Source organism: Aulonocara sp. 'chitande type north' Nkhata Bay, linkage group LG7, assembly GCF_057382095.1.
Source record: "Aulonocara sp. 'chitande type north' Nkhata Bay isolate Kocher_YH1m ecotype deep benthic linkage group LG7, A_spYH_male_GT1.1, whole genome shotgun sequence".
Lineage (NCBI taxonomy): Eukaryota > Metazoa > Chordata > Actinopteri > Cichliformes > Cichlidae > Aulonocara > Aulonocara sp. 'chitande type north' Nkhata Bay.
The window spans coordinates 24,089,981-24,109,197 of NC_141350.1; the positions used below are offsets into that span (position 1 = coordinate 24,089,981).

At 40.8% G+C, this 19,217-nt stretch overlaps 1 protein-coding gene and 1 non-coding gene across 2 annotated transcripts; both read left to right on the forward strand.

Annotated features, from left to right (window-relative positions):
* The first annotated feature begins 4,420 nt into the window (after positions 1-4,420).
* eif4g2b (eukaryotic translation initiation factor 4, gamma 2b) lies at positions 4,421-19,178 on the forward strand. Its single transcript, XM_086302740.1, has 21 exons — positions 4,421-4,592; positions 5,225-5,333; positions 7,735-7,800; positions 9,185-9,310; positions 11,684-11,786; positions 11,918-12,049; positions 12,372-12,438; positions 12,539-12,690; positions 12,827-12,937; positions 13,250-13,432; positions 13,656-13,797; positions 13,889-14,052; positions 14,204-14,317; positions 14,762-14,890; positions 15,079-15,183; positions 15,642-15,857; positions 16,082-16,340; positions 16,973-17,177; positions 17,374-17,582; positions 17,746-17,867; positions 17,979-19,178. Exons 1-21 carry the CDS (start codon positions 4,421-4,423, stop codon positions 18,042-18,044), a joined length of 2,952 nt encoding a protein of 983 aa, XP_086158866.1. The 3' UTR covers positions 18,045-19,178.
* LOC147325171 (small nucleolar RNA SNORD97) lies at positions 14,492-14,665 on the forward strand. Its single transcript, XR_015130674.1, has one exon. It is a non-coding gene; the product is annotated as a small nucleolar RNA SNORD97 (small nucleolar RNA).
* Positions 19,179-19,217: the final 39 nt, after the last annotated feature.

Genomic DNA, 19,217 nt, shown 5'->3' on the forward strand with positions numbered 1-19,217 from the left:
ACGTTGCTACTTTCTTTTTGCAACTTATTGCCACACAGCTGAGACTTTTATCTCTAAACTCTGCACAAATATCAGTACAGATATGGGAGCAAGGTCCTGAGCTAATTAAATCTGTAATCACTTTGTACTTTAACAACACAAACGGAGGGTGAGGCTGGCATAAGATTCAGCTGGTGGTTTAAATGAGGGCCTGTGGACTATTATTATATAAGGATAACTAACTGGGTCAGAGATCTTTAGCAGTAAGACGGGTTCATGCACACCTGCAAGATGAAAGTTTTCCTCAAGGAAGCTGGGATAATAATTGAGAGAGAATTGAGAAAGAGGCTGGAGAGAACTACATGATAGTCTTGCCAATGGTCAAGAATATAGGTGCTCTATTTTGTCTGCAGGGGTTGAAGTCAGTGGGTCTGAGAGGGGGAGGTAATAAGTTTCAGGAAGGATCCTGGGTGAGAGTGCAACCTAATGGAGGACTGAACAGCAGACAGCAGAAGTCAGTGAACACTTCAAAGGCTTTTCCATTTCAAATAAAGAGCTCATTCTGCCCTCTAGTGGGAATCTGAAAAACCTGCATCAAAATGCAATTCTCATTTGTATCACACAGCATCCCTTTCTTCCACTTTCCTCTTAGCATGTTTCTGGGCAAATTTAGTTTTGTTTAATTATTTTTATTCATTTCCAGGTATTGTTTCTCACAAACACCAATGCAACATCATCCTTTTTGGTATACACATGCAGCAGTATTAAGTCATCATCTTGTGCCCTTCTCCCCTTCTTTGTTTAGTGTGGGAGGTTTAATTTTAAAAGATGTATTTCAGCATCAGAAGATTTTAGTCCTGGGAAACATTCATACACTTGTATTTTTGCTATTACAGTGGTCCCTCGTTTATCGGGGGAGTTAGCTTCCAAAAATAACCCGCGATAGGTGAAATCCGCAAAGTAGCCAACTTTTTTTTTTTTTACCCTCACTACACACTTTATACACCTTTCTCAGACAGGCACGAACATTTGCACACTTTTCTCTCTTGTTTAAACACTCTCAAAGTTCAAACCTTCATAGAAAAATAAGTCCAGTGTTATAGAATGAAATCAAAGGCACCCGCGGTTGCCTTTGACGGTACAAAACGTTTCGTCGACATTGTTGTGTTTGTTGGGGTGTGTCGGTGTGTGAAACTATAGCCCAAGGTTTATAATGTTAACTGGTAATTATGTGACAATGCATTTCAGGTCATGTTATGGAGAAACGGAAAAGTAATGTAATGGGTAGTGTAATGGATTACTTTCTTCAGCAAGTAATTAAGTAGCACACTATTGGAATGGCTTTTTAATTAATATGTGATAAATGCTCTGGTATTTTCTGCAATGGGCTTTCTATATCCTCCAAACAAACAGTTTTTGTGTTCATTCGGGCCTTTTTCCCTAAAAGAAAGGAGGTCTTTAAGAAGATAGTAATACCACATTCAAAGCCAAGTTAACACTAATGAAAAAATTACTGACATTTGTCTGTTGAGTCAAAAGGATAAGATTGTAATGTCCTAATATAAACAATGCATACCCTGTAATATTACAAAATAAAGTGAGAATCTCCCAGCATGTTTCAAAAATGAAAAAACAAAACAAATAGAGGGTGTGTAATGGTCAACACTATTTTATTTTCCTAAAACAACTTCAGCTGAAATGTCAAATATTAGCAAATGTGTTTTGTATTCATGCTAAAAACACTGAAATAATTTTATGTTACATATGTTTAGCATAACACTTGAAAAAAAATGCCAAATAAAAAGTTTCTACAATTTAACAGAGGCCGACTGCTTCTTCTTTGTCATCCTTGTATGCTTTACTTAAATACCAGCAGGTGGCTGAAATATTCGAAGCTGTATGTTTTGTTTGATTTTGATGATGTTATACATCCTATGTTACAGATATTATTATAATGCCATGTCCAACATCCAAAGTCACCTTTCTTACAGCGTTTCTTTCAACCAGATGCTACTAAACCTGAGAGGGGGATTCACACGAGTATTCATCCGTGGCATTTGCAGTTGTGTGTGCATTATTAATCCTGATCTAATGGGGCAAAATTAGACTGCTAAGGGTGTGTGGTTTTCAGTTAACGAGACACAGTTTACATTTAAGCCCAACCTCGTAAGTTGGTTTCACCGATAAAAATTGCCATTACAGTTGCATGAAGCCTACTGGTTACATAAACAAAACATAAACTAAAATTATTTTCATTTTAAGGAATAGATACTGACTCTTGGAAGCCCATTTTATTTCCTGTTTTCTGTCCTTTTCTGGATGTTGTTTTCCTAGCAACAGTGCTGCTAAAGGTGAAGAGGTGGGAGTTTGATTAACTGCAAGTATTGGAGAGGGGGGGGGGGGGGGGTGTCTGGGGTGATGGAGGTTCCCAATTACTTTCCTGGCTGCATGGAGAAGAGGAGGTCAAGACCCCTTTTCAGCCAACTTATAAGTGTGAGTGGTTTGCCCTTGGCCTGGGCCTATACAGCTCCAAACTTGGCAGTTGTGAATTAAGTGACATAACTGTTTGGCACTGGACTGAATAAAATCCACTGACCACTTCCTAGTGGATTTTATTCAGCAGATACAAAAGTAGCAGGGCAAATGAGCTCTTAAATAAAAGGCCATTGGTTAAAGTCTCATGGTGACTGAACCACTCATCTAACTTGAAGTAACAAGACGAAAATAAAATCCAAACATAAAGGTTTGCATGAGACACTTCTTTCTTTTTATACACGATTAACTCCTTCCTGGAGATTAACCTATATATAAGTGTTACATCCCACAGGAGGATGTTGGTTTTCTTCTCTCAACTAACTCCTTATGTTTTGTCTAAGCTCCACCTCCTCTGTCCTGATTGGATGCTGCTCAGAGTCCAGCTAATTGTTAATCAGAATACTTAAGGCCTGTGGAGCAGTGTTTCTGTGCCCTCTGGCCATTTTGTTTTCCATACCTGTACAGGCGTGCATGCCTTTGTGACATTTTTTTGTTTTCATGTTCAGACTGCTTGTAGGGGAGAGCTGCCTTTTGTTTTGACACCCTGTTTTCTCCTGTTTACGTGTTGTTAGGTAGGTTATGGTTATAGGTTATATATTTGGTTTTCTTTGGAGTTAGGTAAATTTCTTTTATTTTCACATCAGGGGTGTTTTGTTTGTTATGTTGGCCTTGGCTCTCCCTGAAGTTATACCTCAGTCTGAACCCAAATTTCATCACTAGCATTAAATAAACCTTTTTAAAACTACCATCTTGGCTCCTCCTTCACTTTCCACCTTTATGTTTGTCCCTTCAAACCCCCTAGACTAGCCAGGGGATGTAACAATAAGAATGAAAATGAATGAAACTTTTCAAAGACTGTCAGTGGACTTTAAGCCATTAGTAACAGAAGACTAATAAAAAAATACTTTCATTTGATTGGTGAGTCAAAAGGGTAAGAGTGTGAAGTCCATATAAATGTGAAGTGTAATTTTTCTGAACAACATGACCAACTAAAATATATACTGAGGGAAAACATTACAGAACTATGGGGCTTCCCCCAGTGTGAAAACACTCACAATGTATGGTGTGAAGCTCTCCCAAAACTATTCAAAAAAGTATTTACAAAAAAGAACAGAAAAGCAAAATAAGGTTATTAAGAAATAGCCAGTGGTCAATAGTAAGAATTATTTTCTCATAACTTAAACTCAAATATAATCAAATCCGTTTTGTACAATTTTTTTTAAAACCTTTACTTTAAAAATTCGTCAGTTTTGTAAATTACTGAAAAAAATATAGTGATTAGTTGATTTGTCCCTGTTCGCCATAGGTTGAATTGTGTGTCAATCAAATAAATAAGGCGGTGCTCTCATTGGATAGAAACGCCTTAAAAACATATCTTTGGTGTGATTGGACAGAATTGACATGGCAACAAGATGCGTGGTGATGCAAATTGGTGACATTTCTGCCCCCATAAGGCTACTAGCTTTTGGGCTCTCTACCAGCTAGCTAATGCAAACAAAGCGGCCAGTAAGGGGTTTGTGTGTGTGTGTTTATGCGGCTATCTCTCTGCTATTAGCTATCCTAATACCCAACGCAAAACCCTCTTTATTTATAAATCTTCTCATTTCTTCTTTGGTAGTCATACAACAAAACAAAACTGAAGTTGCTTTGGTGAAGGTAAGACATTTCTTTCCTTTACACGACCGCACTGGTTTTTCCAAAATGGCTTCTGCTAGCTAGTAAGCTAAAATTGAAACGTCTACCAACAGCTTGCTTAAGCTAACTATAGCATATTAGCTTAAGAGCCGGTGGATAGCCTAGCTTGCAGATGTCTCGGCTAATTTAAATAAAGGTAGAAAATGGCGTCGTCCTTTAGCTACTCCAACGAAAACTTAAAAGTACACAAACGTGTTAATGGGTCCGCTAAATGATTGAATTCACGAGTCCCACCACACAGATTCAGCCAAGTTCGCTTCAACACTCGTATGAAATCTGTATAAGTAATCTCAGCAAGGGATGGCGACACGAAGAATCGGCTGTAAACGTTAGCCAGCCATGCTTGCCCTGCCCTGTTTCACTGCAACACGGTGCAGCGCTGGGTATGCAGACTGGTCCTCTTTTCGAGCTATAGCAGCAAAGCAACACGAAGCACCAACTGTGGAGAGCCAGTGTAACCCCAAGCATCTATTTCCACGTAGCGTCACGCTTCTCATTTAACACTTGGTAAATTGTAGAAAACTATAATGTTAAAACACGGTTTATGGAAAAAATTCTAAAAATCTTAGCAATGTCGTGACGTAGTCTATGGCTTTAGAGACCCACCAGGCTAGCTAATTAGGTTAGCCAGTTAGCTGACGCACCTTTGCTTTGTTGTAGCCGAGCAAAGACCTGCACAAATGTTTACATTTCGACATTTAATATCGTTTTATCATGCCACTTAATCAGTGTTCAGCAAACACATCTGTAGTGGGTTCGTGTATAACTTGCTTAAGTAAAGAGGCAGGTTTATGTTATTTATTTTTATTTATTCTTTTCTGTGAGTGGCTGGGCCTCGGAAGACCTAGTCACGGAATTGTTTATCAGTCGTGTAAATGTCTTTGGGTATTTTTTTTTTTTTTTTTTAAACCTAATCGTGTCCTGTTTAACGTTTCTCTAATCGTGTAGTCCGTGCCTGTCTTGTTTTCCCAGAGCCCCTATAGTGGCTAATTGCATTCCCTTTTCTCTTCCTCAGCACCGTTTTCCCCATCCCTTCCTATTCTTCTTATTCTTTTGAGTATTCTTCATTCTCAAGCCGCCAAAGTGGAGAGTGTGATTGCAGAAGGGGGTGCTTCTCGTTTCAGGTAATAAGTCATGGCCTGTGCAGGAAATGCCAACATGGAATTTTCTTTTTCTCCCCATGGTTAGCCCTCTGCTAGCATTTTGAGCAGGAACTTCCGGCCTATAGAACAAAGCAGGATGTGGGAAGGCTCAAAATGGCTGTCAGGCAATTCTTTGTGAGACCTTTTGAAAAAGGGGGTTGGGTATACAGACTGATCCTTGAAAGGGTTTCTGTCCTATTGGTTGGATGTTGATAAAGGCAGCACATCTGCAGGCAGAGGTAGCCAAAGTTACAGTCATTCTTCACTTGAGTAGAGGTACAGATACTTGACTGAGGTAACGGGGAAAAGTAAGGTCTTTTGTATGAATAAATTTGTTTGTTTTTGCAAAGGAAGCTGAACCTCATGTGTTAATATAATGATAATAATAAAACTATTTTGAAGTCACACGAATAGAAACAATTGTTCAACCTTAATGGTAATGAAAGCTTGAGCATCTGTTGTGTAGAACCCAAGCAGAGTAAAAACTAAAAGAATTTTATAAAAACTACCTAGCTGCTGTTGCTTGCATTGTAGATGGATGCTGCCTCCACATCTAAACAGAGAAAGGAGTACGGTTGGGATTTGGCAGTTGTAGATCATCTGTAGTGGTGGAGAGTGGGGGGGTATGACTTAGAAATGTCACATTAATGTCTGTTGTGACCACTAGTAGATTTTGTGTGCAGGCTGTGATCAGCTGACTTGAGTTAAACAGCAAAGCAGATGTTAACACGGATTGTCACGGCTAATTTCCAGCACCCAGGCAATATAAAGGTGGAATTCAGTGAGTGAATCAAAATGATTGTAACTGAAGTTAATTCCATCTAAACATAGTGTAACCTGACATTGTCCTTTCAGAGTTTATATCTGACCAATATCTGTTCATTAAAAAAACCTAATTAATTGTCACACTTTTACACAAAATCTTTAAAATTTCCCTCTCAAATGTCACAAAGTACTCCTTAACTTTTAGAAATAACCTTCTTCTTTCTTTGTCTCTGAGCGGCTTCATCGCTCCTTCTTTTAGCTCCCTGGGAAATAAAGTAGCTGTACCTTTAGCTAGCAGACAGTGAGGAAAAACTGCACAGAGACAGTTTTGCTGATACTGTGTTTGCTGATATTTGTTCATTTAAACGTTGCAGTTCCAGCTCATTCTGCCCACTTTAACCCCTGAGTGTGGAGCTATACATTATAGGGGGCGATCGTGGCTCAAGAGTTGGGAGTTCGTCTTGTAATCGGAAGGTTGCTGGTTCGAGCCCCGGCTTGGACAGTCTCGGCCGTTGTGTCCTTGGGCAAGACACTTCACCCGTTGCCTACTGGTGGTGGTCAGAGGGCCCGGTGGCGCCAGTGTCCGGCAGCCTCGCCTCTGTCAGTGCGCCCCAGGGTGGCTGTGGCTACAATGTGGCTTGCCATCACCAGTGTGTGAATGTGTGTGTGAATGGGTGGATGACTGGATATGTAAAGCGCTTTGGAGTCCTTAGGGACTAATAAAGCGCTATATAAATACAGGCCATTTACCATTTACCAGGCCATTTTTGTCTCTCCTCATGTACAATAAGCACCAGTGATGGATACACCAATAGCATTGTCTTTTCATCCTATTGGTGTTAATTTACTTCTATTTAAGTAGAAGCTGTTTTGGGAATATGAACTACCAATGTTTCAGAAAAGAACAGACCTAAATAATTTAAGTCAAAATGGCAGCAACAACAAAAAAATATTAATGCAATAATGGGTTAATTTGCTGAGCAACTTCTGAATGCAATCCACATAAATTAAGTAGAAGGAAACTAAATTCGATCCAACAATACAACATAAAAGTAAGGGCTATACCAGAGAACTGCATTTTTACCAAGCTGACTTTACATTTGGAGTTAACCTTTCTTCTTGCAGATGGATTGAATTTGTCATGCAATTCATAAATATAACAATTCTTTGTCAGCAAACACAAACTGTTACTGGCTCTCTAATAACTGGCATAAGTGCCTCAAGTGAGTCTTATTCATAAAGCTCTTGGCCCTGCCAAACCTTTACTACTTCTCAGTTTAGTTTAATTTTTATTAATTTGTATATTTAGTGCCTTATAGGATTTCAAGCGAGCTTTGTTCTTCTAGCGATTACAAAAACTAGAAGATAGTTGTAAATCCAGTGATCAGTTGCGGTGCTACAGTTTAATTGGAAAGATATTTTGTGTTGTGCGGTGTGTTATTTTATATCTATGTAGCTCTTTACAATAGTTAATTATCCAACTGTGCAGTTTTAAAAATGTATTTTTAGTGAGTGCTTTTCTCTCAGTGTGTTCTTTAGTGCAACTGAAGGTTGAATGAAAAAGCACACCAGTGCTGCATGAATTTTAAGTGTTCCACTGTGTTGTTTACTTCTGCAGTGCTTCTTCGGGGGGAGGAGGTGGTAGGGGTGCACCTCAGCACTATCCCAAGACTGTCGGCAACAGGTTTGTATGTGTACTTAATATGTGATAAACTAATTGGTTGTAATAAGGAATCAGTAGGTATTATTCATTCCCCCAGTGTGGAAGAGATTCACTAGAAAATCTTGATTACCCTGATGTCATGCAACATAATAGCTGCAGATTGCCCAAACGTGTTTACCATTCTGGGAAGCCTGAGATCACTTTACAACAAAGGAGTTTTAAAAAGTATTTAACAAGTTGGCAATGCATTAACATTTGTGTTGACCATTTAAAAATATTTTTGACTGCTTTTAGTGAGAGGCTTATTTTTATCCATCCATCCATCCATCCATCTTCTTTTTCCGCTTTATCTGGGGCCGGGTTGCGGGGGCAGCAGTCTAAGCAGAGAAGCCCAAACCTCCCTCTCTCCAGCCACCTCCTCTAGCTTATCTGGGGGAACGCCAAGGCGTTTCCAGGCCAGCCGAGAGATATAATCTCTACAGCGTATCCTGGGTCTGCCCGGAGGAGGGGACATGTTCCGGGCATGTCCCCTCCTCTGGGTAGGACATGCCCGGAACACCTCACCCAGGAGGCATCCTTGTCAGATGCCTGAACCACCTCAGCTGGCTCCTTTCGATGTGCAGGAGCAGCGGCTCTACTCTGAGCCTCTCCCGGATGGCTGAACTTCTCACCCTATCTCTAAGGGTGATCACGAAATAAGGGATATCACAAAACAAATTCCCCCTATTTAAGTGCCTTTAAGGAGCCTCCTGTAGAGACCTCGAGGATGTTGAGAGAACAAACCCCTCCACCACCTTATCGTGGTGGAGGGGTTTGTATGTCCCAGGGATCCCAGGGTCTATGTTGTCCGGGGGCTTTTGCCCCCTGATAGGGTCTCCCATGGCAAATTGGTCCTGGGTGAGGGACCAGACAAAGAGGGTTTCAGAAGACCCTTATGAGGAAAACGTTGAGGGAACAGTTTACCCTTCCCAGGATAGGGTTACCAGGGCCCCGCTGTGGAGCCAGGCCCAGGGAGGGTGCCCGAGGGTGAGCGTCTGGTGGCCGGGCCTTAGTCCATGGGGGCCGGCCGGGTGCAGCCTGAAAAGGGGACATGGGCCCATCCTCCCGCAGGCCCACCACCCGCAGGAGGTGCCGTAGGTGCATTGTGTGCCGGGCAGTGGCCAGGAGCCGGAGGCCCTGGTGGACTGATCCCTGGCTACCAAGACTTATTTTTATTTAACACCTAATTTTAATTATTGCTGCTCTGCTGCATGCTTTGAGGGGGCAGATAGACCTGCGGGGATCACTGTTGTGATGAGTGTGTGGTATTAAGCTCTATGCTTGAACAATTGCGCATTTCACTTTACCCACCACAAATTGAGATTCTGTGCCAGTATACTCAATCTCTTGCTCTGTATTTCTACAGCGAGTTCCTGGGGAAAACCCCAGGGCAAAGCGTTCAGAGATGGGTTCCTTCACGAAGCACTAGACGAGATGTCAACTCCAGCAACGAAAAAGAGCGACACGATGCAATCTTCAGGAAAGTGAGGGGGTAAGGTTCAACTCCCGATGCATATTTAAAGGGTTGACTGAGAGAGAGATTTTTTTTTTAATTGCTACTTAACCCATTTCAGTTGTGCTCAGACTAAACAACTAAACAAATTCATCTAAACAGATCAGTGTTTGGATGCCACAGTAAACCTGTCTGTAAATCAAGTTTAATCTTCATCCAAATTATACTTTTGTTTTGTGCAGACCTCTGTGGAATCTGTTAAATACCAGCTTAAGAGTTAAGATTAATTAATTTATTATTGGTATTGATTTATTTTGTTTTGTGGGTCATTGTTTACTGTGGTGATGAATAGGTAAGATGGAGGCAGGAGTCTCCATGGGCTGTGTGTGAATGAGAGTGAGACAGATGTACTAGTGAGGAAGAGAGTGCTGGCAGGGTGGAGTTGACTCTCAGGTGTGATTTGTGACAAAAGCATAGAAGCAAGAGTGAAAGTGAAGATTTACAAGACGTAAGACCTGCTATGATGGTTTGGAGTCAGCGGTACTAAGAAAAGAGACAGGACCCTGAGTTAGTTGGCAGCGCTGAAGATGTTATGGTTTCCATTGGAAGTGATCAGTTTGGCCAGGATTAGAGAGGAGTACATCAGAGGGACAGCTGGATAGGCAAGGCTGAGATGGTTTGGATATGTGCAGAGGAGGGTCAGTGGATATATTGAACAAGATTTGTGGATGTAGTGAAGGAGGACATGCTGCCGGATGGTGTGATGGAGGATGCTAGGGATGGGGTGAGATGAAGGCTGATGATTAGGGCTGCCACAAACGATTATTTTGATAGTCGACTAGTCACCGATTATTTATGCGATTAGTCGACTAATCAGATCATCATCCACTGGACGTAAAACTACAGCTTATTGCACCAGCAGCATCTGCTCTTATATAACTATCATTATCTTACAGCTTTAAGCTTTTAAGGTGCTAACTAAAAATAAAGACAAGATGATAGTTTATTCAATTTTAATGAAATTTGCAGATTGTTTCGGTGAAGTTTAATAAACTCCTTGCTATCTAAAATATAACAGGACAACGGAGTATATTCTCCAGCATCTCTCACTTCTGATAATCAGTTGTCTGCTTGACGTTTATTCAGCTGTGTAAAAACTATAACTTTAATCTCAGACAAACCGATTTACTCAGGAACAAATAAAATACTAAAAAAAAAAAAAAAAAAGCCAAACAACAACATTTTTAATTTATCTAAGTGACTCATATATATTTAACCTGAGTAGCGAAAGACGGCGGTGGGTTTGAAAACAATTTGCGGGGAGTCCAGTGTTCTCACGGCGCTAGTGACCTAGCCCCCGGCTAGCTATCGAGCTAGTGGGTAACAGACGTCTCCGAAAACGTCGGAGCGCTTTTGAAAATATGTGGTGTCCTGATAAACTGAGCCGATATTTGAGGTTTACACAGCTACATTCTCGGCTGAAAATATGTTAAACGTTTATTTTGTGACCCAGAAAGAATAATAAGAGTAATATTAAAACTAACTAGCTGCCGCCATTGTTGGAAACTAAGCTGGGCCGCGCTATGAATTCTGGGACACAGCAGCTTCTTCTTCTTCTTCTTCTTCTTCGGGGTTTAACGGCAGCTGGCATCCTTGTACATGCAGTGCTGCCATCTTCTGTTTCAGTCCATTATTACACTCTTAAATCCTGCTACTTATTCCTGCGTCTTTTGGGATCTTACAAAGCTTCAAACGACGCGTCGACTATCAAAATCGTCGACGACTGATTTAATAGTCGACGTAATCGTGACTAGTCGACAAATCGTGGCAGCCCTACTGATGATCTGCTGTGGCAATCCATGAAGGGACTTACCAAAAGAATATAATTTTGGTTTTCATTAAGGTGTTTATACCTCTTATTGAGATTATTCCAACTTGATTAGAAATGAAGTATTGAATTTCGTAGGGCTGGAGTCACTTACATGGCATGTGTTTTGCTAAAGGCACTTAAGCTCTGCTTTGTATGTATCAGGAGATGTTCACAAGTACAAAAGATCGGGTGACAGTGTTTCCTCTGGCAATCTAAGCTTGCCAGTGTTGACCACAGAATGCTCAGGATCTGAGCTCAGGATTTCTGTCTTTTTTTTTTTTTCTTTTTCTTTTTTTTTCTTTTTTGGTTGTTGTTGTTGTTGTTGTTGTTGTTGTTGTTGTTGTGTTTGTTTGTTTTTTTCCCCCTTACAATAAACAGAACCTTCTTGGCAATATCACATGCCTACTTTTTGGTCTTGGGCAATCATTATATCCAGTCAAAATCCTTAAAATCTAATAAGTGTTCAGATTCTAATATTTAGTCTTGCTACCTCTCTTTCTTCTTTTTCTTTTTTTTTTTTTCTTTTCTTTTTCTTTTGTTAGCATACTCAACAAACTCACGCCTGAGAAGTTTGACAAGCTATGCCTTGAGCTCCTGAATGTGGGCGTAGATTCAAAACTCGTCCTTAAAGGAATCATCTTGCTGGTAAGCACTTATCTGTATTCTTTGGAACGAAGCTAAATGGAAATGTATGCATCTATACTTGGCCGGCTGCTCTGAGTGATTCATACACTACGTGCTTTAATGACCTCCCTGGTTTTGTTTCTGCATTTCAGATTGTAGACAAAGCCTTAGAAGAGCCGAAATATAGCTCGCTCTATGCTCAGCTATGTCTGCGCTTGGCAGAGGACGCACCAAACTTTGATGGCACTTCACCTGATATCCAGACACCCCAAAAGCAGAGCACAGTGAGTCTCACTGATGTTCTGCTGCAAAATATTCTTTTCAGTCTGTGATACAGCAAAGTTTTTCTGTTTGTGACCTTGCTGTTTTATTAGGCCTGCTCAACACAGTTTAAAGTCATTAGGAACTCTTTACTTTTGAAAAGGATAATTGTGTGGGGTTTTTTGTTTTTTTTTTTTTTTTTAAATGACTATTGTTTTTAAAATCCCCATTTATTCAGATGAAAAAAGCAAGTCCTAACACTTTTTGTTAACCTTTATGGAAATGCCTTGAATTCTTTTTTTTTTTTTAACTGTTCAAACATTGGGTTTTGTCTGGTTTTTGTAGACCTTCAGAAGACTGCTGATTTCCAAGCTTCAAGATGAATTTGAGAACCGCACCAGAAATGTTGAAAGTAAGTCCGTTTGTCTTTGTGAATCTCCCAAGAGGTCCTCGTGGTGTAGTTAGTTACATAAACTTTTTGTTGCTTACCTCTGATAATCTTTTCGCCTCAGTCTATGACAAACATGACAACCCTCTTACTTCGGAGGAGGAGGAGCAGCGTGCCATTGCCAAGATCAAGATGCTTGGCAACATTAAATTCATCGGGGAACTTGGCAAACTTGACCTCATCCATGAATCTATCCTTCATAAATGCATCAAGACAGTATGGATTTATTTTTTTAAATTGTGTTTAATAATCTTATCTTTTAATTCTGGGGTTCTTATTTGCAAGATAAACCAGAATATAGATCCATTACATATTCCATGACAATTCTCCCTTGTTTCCCTGCACTCTGAAGCTTCTGGAAAAGAAGAAGAGAGTCCAGCTCAAGGATATGGGGGAGGATCTGGAATGCCTCTGTCAGATAATGAGAACAGTGGGGCCGAGACTCGACCATGAGAAAGCAAAGGTGACAGCTTTCATAAACTATAGCTGTTTGGAGAGGCTGTGTATAGGCTTAAGGTGTAAACACAACATCTCAATTCAACACTTTTTTTTATTTATTTATTAAAAATGACTGTGTAACTAACATTCATAGGTCACAAAGTTGAATCATTAGTTTGTTAAATGCAAGAAAAGTAGGTGCATTTATTGTTTTTACTCCATCAGACAGAACCGTGAAGGCAATTGACCCAGCCAGCGTTGATATAAAATCAGCTCTAAAACTTTATTTACGAACTGCTCTTTGCTCACTTCCTTTTTCTCTCCATCCTGTCATCAGTCTTTAATGGATCAGTACTTTGGCCGTATGCGATCCTTAATGAACAACAAGGAGTTGCCCGCTAGGATCCGCTTCCTGCTGCAAGATACAGTGGAACTTCGAGAAAACAACTGGGTCCCCCGCAAGGCTTTCATCGATAACGGACCAAAGACAATTAACCAGATCCGTCAAGATGCAGTGAAGGCGAGTCCATTATTTAAGGGTTCAGTTCATTCTGTTTACGTTTCTGTACATTAGCAAGGAGTCCCTTGTGATAAATGTGATGCGAGAAGTAAGCAGACAGTTAAAGGTTTCCACTCTGAAATGTGTTTAATTTAGTTCAGAGTTTTCAAAATGGTTAATATTGAATTTGAATTCTGGACTGTGGCACAGTTATTGACTGATTCTGTCATGCATGTTGTTGTAGGATTTGGGTGTTTTCATCCCAGCACCCATGTCTCAGGGGATGAGGATGGACTTCTTCCTGGAAAGCCCTTTCATGCCCAGCAGAATGAAACTGGACAGGGAGACTCTTGGGGGTTTGGCTGACATGTTTGGACAGATGCCAGGTGTGTTTTGTTCCTGTATCATGTATGCCTGTGCACTTCCTTTCCTGTTTTTGTTGTACGAGGCCATCTTAAAATATCTTTGTTCTCTCAGGCAGTGGGATTGGAACTGGCCCGGGGGTTATTCAGGACAGGTACTCGCCTACTATGGGACGCCATCGCACCAACCCACTCTTCAATGGCCACGGTGGCCACATTGCCCCTCCACCTCAGTCACAGTTTGACATGGGGCCCAAGTCTTTTGTTAAGTCCAACCAGGTAGCCTGCTTTTGAAAGTTTACATTAGTTTAGTCTTAAAGTTCTCCAGGTTAAAGCTGTGTGGAAATGGGGAAACAAATTATAGAACCTGTTTAGCTGCTTTTGACTGTCTTTGATCATTTGAATCTTTTGCCTGTGTGAACACTTATAGGTTCAGAACCAGCATTTCCTCAACCAGAACCAGAACCACATGGCCCAGCAGCAGGTCCAGTCCAAGGACATGCCTCCACGATTCAGCAAGAAAGGACAGCTCAATGCTGACGAGGTAAGTAGCTCCTAGCGTGGCTGAGTTAATTGTTGCCAAAAACTTTTTTTATTTTTTTTATTTTTGTGTGTGTGTCATACTAAAAAAAGATTTAACAAAGTTAAAACATCAAATGTTTTACACTAGCCTGTAAAGGCTGCATTCTGCTCTCCTAATGTCCTGTGTTGAGTCGTGATGCCCAGTGATTATAAAAAGACGCGTTATTCTGAGGAATCCAACCTGCTGCTAGTCTTTCTTTTACTATCGTCTCTGTCTTTAATCTCCTCTTTTCTGTCCCTCCTCCACTTCTCCTTTTTATTCAAACTGGCAACAGGGTCCGCTGACTGCGATTATGAGATATGAGGGCATTTTATTTATAGCTGATATGGAACTTGAGTTGTTTTTGTTACATACAAAGACTAATACTATTGTCTCCTTTGTTCATGATGCCTCATGGCCCCACAGATCAGCCTCAGGCCTGCTCAGTCATTCCTCCTCAATAAGAACCAGGTGCCCAAGCTCCAGCCCCAGATCCCGACCATGATGCCTCCCAGTGCCCAACCCCCACGCACTCAGACTCCCCCTCTGGGACAGGTATGAGAGTGTCTACTTGTTTGTCAGTGAGTTAATCTAAGAGAACCGTTGGTGAGTTTTTAAAAACAACAAAAAAACTGGTTGTTGTACAACTAGCATATAAACAGCAAACATTAAATCACAGATTGAAGTGTCGTTTTGTTGGAGAGCTGTATCTGTGAACTCAAATACATGACTTTTGCCCTCAGCCTCCACAGCTTGGCCTGAAGACCAACCCTCCACCTATTCAAGAGAAACCGCAGAAGACTAACAAGAAACCACCTCCTGCAAAGGAGGAGCTTCTTAAAATGACGGTAGGGAGAACAGTTTCTGTCACATAAGCATATGTTCCAGGCTGAAGCAACACTTGACAATCATGTAAAATCCTCATGAATAAAAAGCTTTACCACAGCATACTCACAATTGAATTAAAACTGCAGGTCAGTTTTCCAAAAGGTTTGCTACACTGTCTGATGTAACCATAACAGCAAAGCAGTTCACTTATAAATATTGGTAAGCCTCCCTGTTTAGCAGTTTCTATTCATCACTGGTGAAATATAGAAGTGGCAAAATATATTTATGTAAACACTTTGGTGTACTGCAAGATAATCTGCTTGCTACTAAAAAGATGAATTAGACTTGAAGCATTTTACCTCCTCAGCATGTGCATACAGAGTAGATGAAACCACAAGACCTACGTATGAGTTTGTTATGCTGGGTGATCAGAGTGACCACGGTTCAGTTCTGTTCATGTGCTTGCCTACTTGTTTAGGAGGCAATCATGACTGAGTACTTGAACACTAAGAACCTGACTGAGGCTGTGAGTGGCGTGAGAGAGATGAAGGCTCCAAAGCATTTCCTGCCAGAGATGCTCAGTAAGATCATTGTGTGCTCCCTGGATTGTCCAGATGAGGACAAAGAGCACGCCAGCACTCTGATTCACACACTCCGCACTGAGGGCCTCATCACTGGGGAGAACTTCATGCAGGTATGTCTGCTGTTCATTCAGTATTGGAGAGCATTTCTGTGTTTGAGCACAAACACATTCAGTACGTTTAAAGACAAGAAAAGCTCTTTTATTATTTCACAGTTATTTCACTGAGATTGATGTAATTATTTGTGACTAATTACATCGTATGTCACTAAACCCAGAAGGGCATAGTGTTATTCTTCATGCTTGAGGTATTTTCTTTCTCCCCTCACTCATTTTAGGCTTTCCTTAACGTCCTGGACCAGTGCCCTAAGATCGAGGTGGACGTGCCCCTGGTGAAGTCTTATCTGGCCCAGTTTGCGGCTCGGGCTATCATCGCAGAGCTGGTGAGCGTGGCGGAGCTGGCTCACCCCCTGGAGAACGGAACCCACTTCCCACTCTTCTTGCTCTGCTTGCAGCAGACGGCCAAGCTCAAGGATCGTGAGTGGCTCACTGACCTCTTCCAGCAGAGCAAGGTCAATATGCAGAAGATGCTCCCAGGTAGGCCCCCAATCCATCTACCAATTCAGGATTTTTTTTTTATTTTTATTTTTTAAATATAGCAACAATTCACAACAGATAAATCTTAAAATCACCAATAAGCACTTGGCAATAGTGGCAAAGGGAGGGGGAGAAGCAAGTGTGGAATAAAATCTCAGATGGAAGAGAGCACAGGGTTACTCTACCCCCTCCTGGGAAAAAATGCCAAAGTGATTTCTCCCCTCATCTATTAGGCTTCTTTTATTCTGTCATTTTATATTCTCAGCATTTCCCTCCAGTTTACAGTATAACGATCACCAGAATAGTTGTACAGTACCCAGTGAATATTCAAGTTTGCCCCATCCCCCATCGATGATGTCTGAATGAGACAACATTACATTCATATTTAAATGAAGTTACAGTAACACACAGTCCTGCCAAATGTCAGTTTGTCAGAAGAGATTTGTAGGTAATGATGCTTCTTGTGCATGTTATGTTGGAGTATTGTGAGTAAATGAAATCTTAATAGGATGGAGCTAAATATTTGTTCCTGACCATATTAAAATGATCACTTTCTGAAACCTTAATTACCTAGGTCATATCAGGAGCACGTTCTGTCTGGCTAATACATGACTTGCTCTCCCACTTGGTAGAAATTGATCAGAACAAGGACCGCATGCTGGAGATCCTGGAGGGGAAAGGCCTGAGCTTCCTGTTCCCTCTGCTGAAGCTGGAGAAGGAGCTGCTGAAGCAGATAAAGGCAGACCCCTCTCCACAGTCCATCTACAAGTGGATTAAAGACAACATTTCACCCAAGTTTCATACTGATAAAGGCTTTGTCAACATCCTCATGACCAGGTAAATTTGCAGATGGACTTGACTGAATCTGTTTTCCCAGGATAGTCTTAGTCTGTTTTTATAACAGTTATAAATTGCATGCAAGTGTTGGTTTGTCTGCGATGTCACTAAATATATAGCCGCAAGGTCACACATTTAAGGCATTGTAACGAAGTTCTTTAGTTTAACTAACATTTGTCCTCTGATCTTTTTTCAGTTTCCTCCAGTACATCTCCCAAGAGTTGTGCGAGGCAGAGGGTGATGAGCAACTGGCAGCGCCCTCTAAAGAGATGCTGGAACAAGAGAAACAGCTGCTGCTGGCCTTCAAGCCCGTCATGCAGAAGTTCCTGCACGACCATACCGAGCTGCAGGTCAGCGCCCTCTACGCCTTGCAGGTGCACTGCAATGCCCGGGGGTTCCCTAAAGGTAAAGCAAATCTTGTACAGTTTAGCTAGTAAGCAACAAGAAATGGGGAGTGCAGGGATGTGAAATCTTGATTACTCTGATTAGTTACAAAAGTGAAATATAAATAATGCAGGAGTTGTGAATTAAGTGCATATTAATTCATTTGTTTATTGTTTTTAACAAGGCATGCTACTGCGCTACTTTGTCAACTTCTACGACATGGAGATCATTGAAGAGGAAGCCTTCCTTGCATGGAAAGAAGACATTACCCAAGAATTCCCTGGAAAAGGAAAAGCTTTATTCCAGGTACAGTAGTGCAGTTTAGTTTGTTAGAAAGAAAACACAAGAGTTGACAAGTTTTATATTCTCTCTCCCCCCCCCCCCCCCCCCCCAAAAAAAAAAAAAAAAAAAATTCAGGTAAACCAGTGGCTCACCTGGCTGGAGACGGCAGAGGAGGAGGAATCTGAGGACGACGCAGACTAAGAAACCAAGCGGAAGCATCATGGCGTAGATCAACCGTATCTTATTGTTAGACTTGTGTTACCTTATTAAACTCCATGCTTAATTTAACCACTACGATGTGGCACTCGGCTGCTTGTGTCTTGCAAATATAAACCGAAAGCTTTTACCGACAGGGCCTCATGTGCTACCACCTGCACCGTGATGATAGGCTGAGAAGCATTGTTTAATCTGTTGCCTAATTTTCTGAGATCTGTTTCCTAATCAGCTACATGAATTCTAGAGTGGCTCAACCATGTATTGTTTTTCTCAATTTGCTCCGTTAGGTTGTAACTTTATTTTCACTGTATTGCTTTTTCTTACGGATTTAAACCTCCCCCAGATAGGAAACTGCTTTATGGTAAGAACATGTAGGATTTTCCTCTCTAAAATAAGACAAATCTTTCACGATCTTTGCTAATTCTAGTTACAAAGCAAACAACTAGAAACATTAACATAAGGTCTTGTCAGCAAGCTGCTTTTGTGATCTTCTATCAGGGCCTAGCCTGGATTGCTTTTTATCATACATGCTTAAAAACAGCACCGGGGATGTAGACAAACGGGCTGCACAGCGATCCTTCTCGTGAACCACACGTTAAACCTAGATGGCCCGCTGAAGTTGAATGAAGCACAAGCTGGCAAAACATTTCATGACTGATAAAGGTGTCTCTTATTCAACATGTGCTCACTAAATTCCCACTTTGTTTTTGTTTTTTGTTTGTTTGTTTTTTTAATAAGTGCTCTTCATAGTCCCTGATGATGAGCATGTTGGGTTTTTTTTTCTTTGTTTTTTTTTTTTTTTTTTTTTTCATTAGCATTAATCTTTTTGTTCTGTCCTTTCTTCCTGTCTTTTTTTTTATCATTATTATGAGTGGTTGCAATACCCATTCTCCAAATGTTACAATATTTAAAAAAGAGAAAAAATAAATCTGTAATCATTGGTTTGCTGTCGTCACGTTTCAAAATTGCCTGTGTTTCTACCTCTTAGTTAGATGGGCTTTTTTTTTTTTTTTTGTGCTGGGATAAAGAAATCCACTAAGAAGAATATTGAGCCCATGCAGATGCTGAAGTATTTGGTTTAATCCTGGCCTAATTGCACAATAAATGTATTGAAGCAGACATTAACAATGATGCCGTTGCATGTTTTACAAGTGTTAA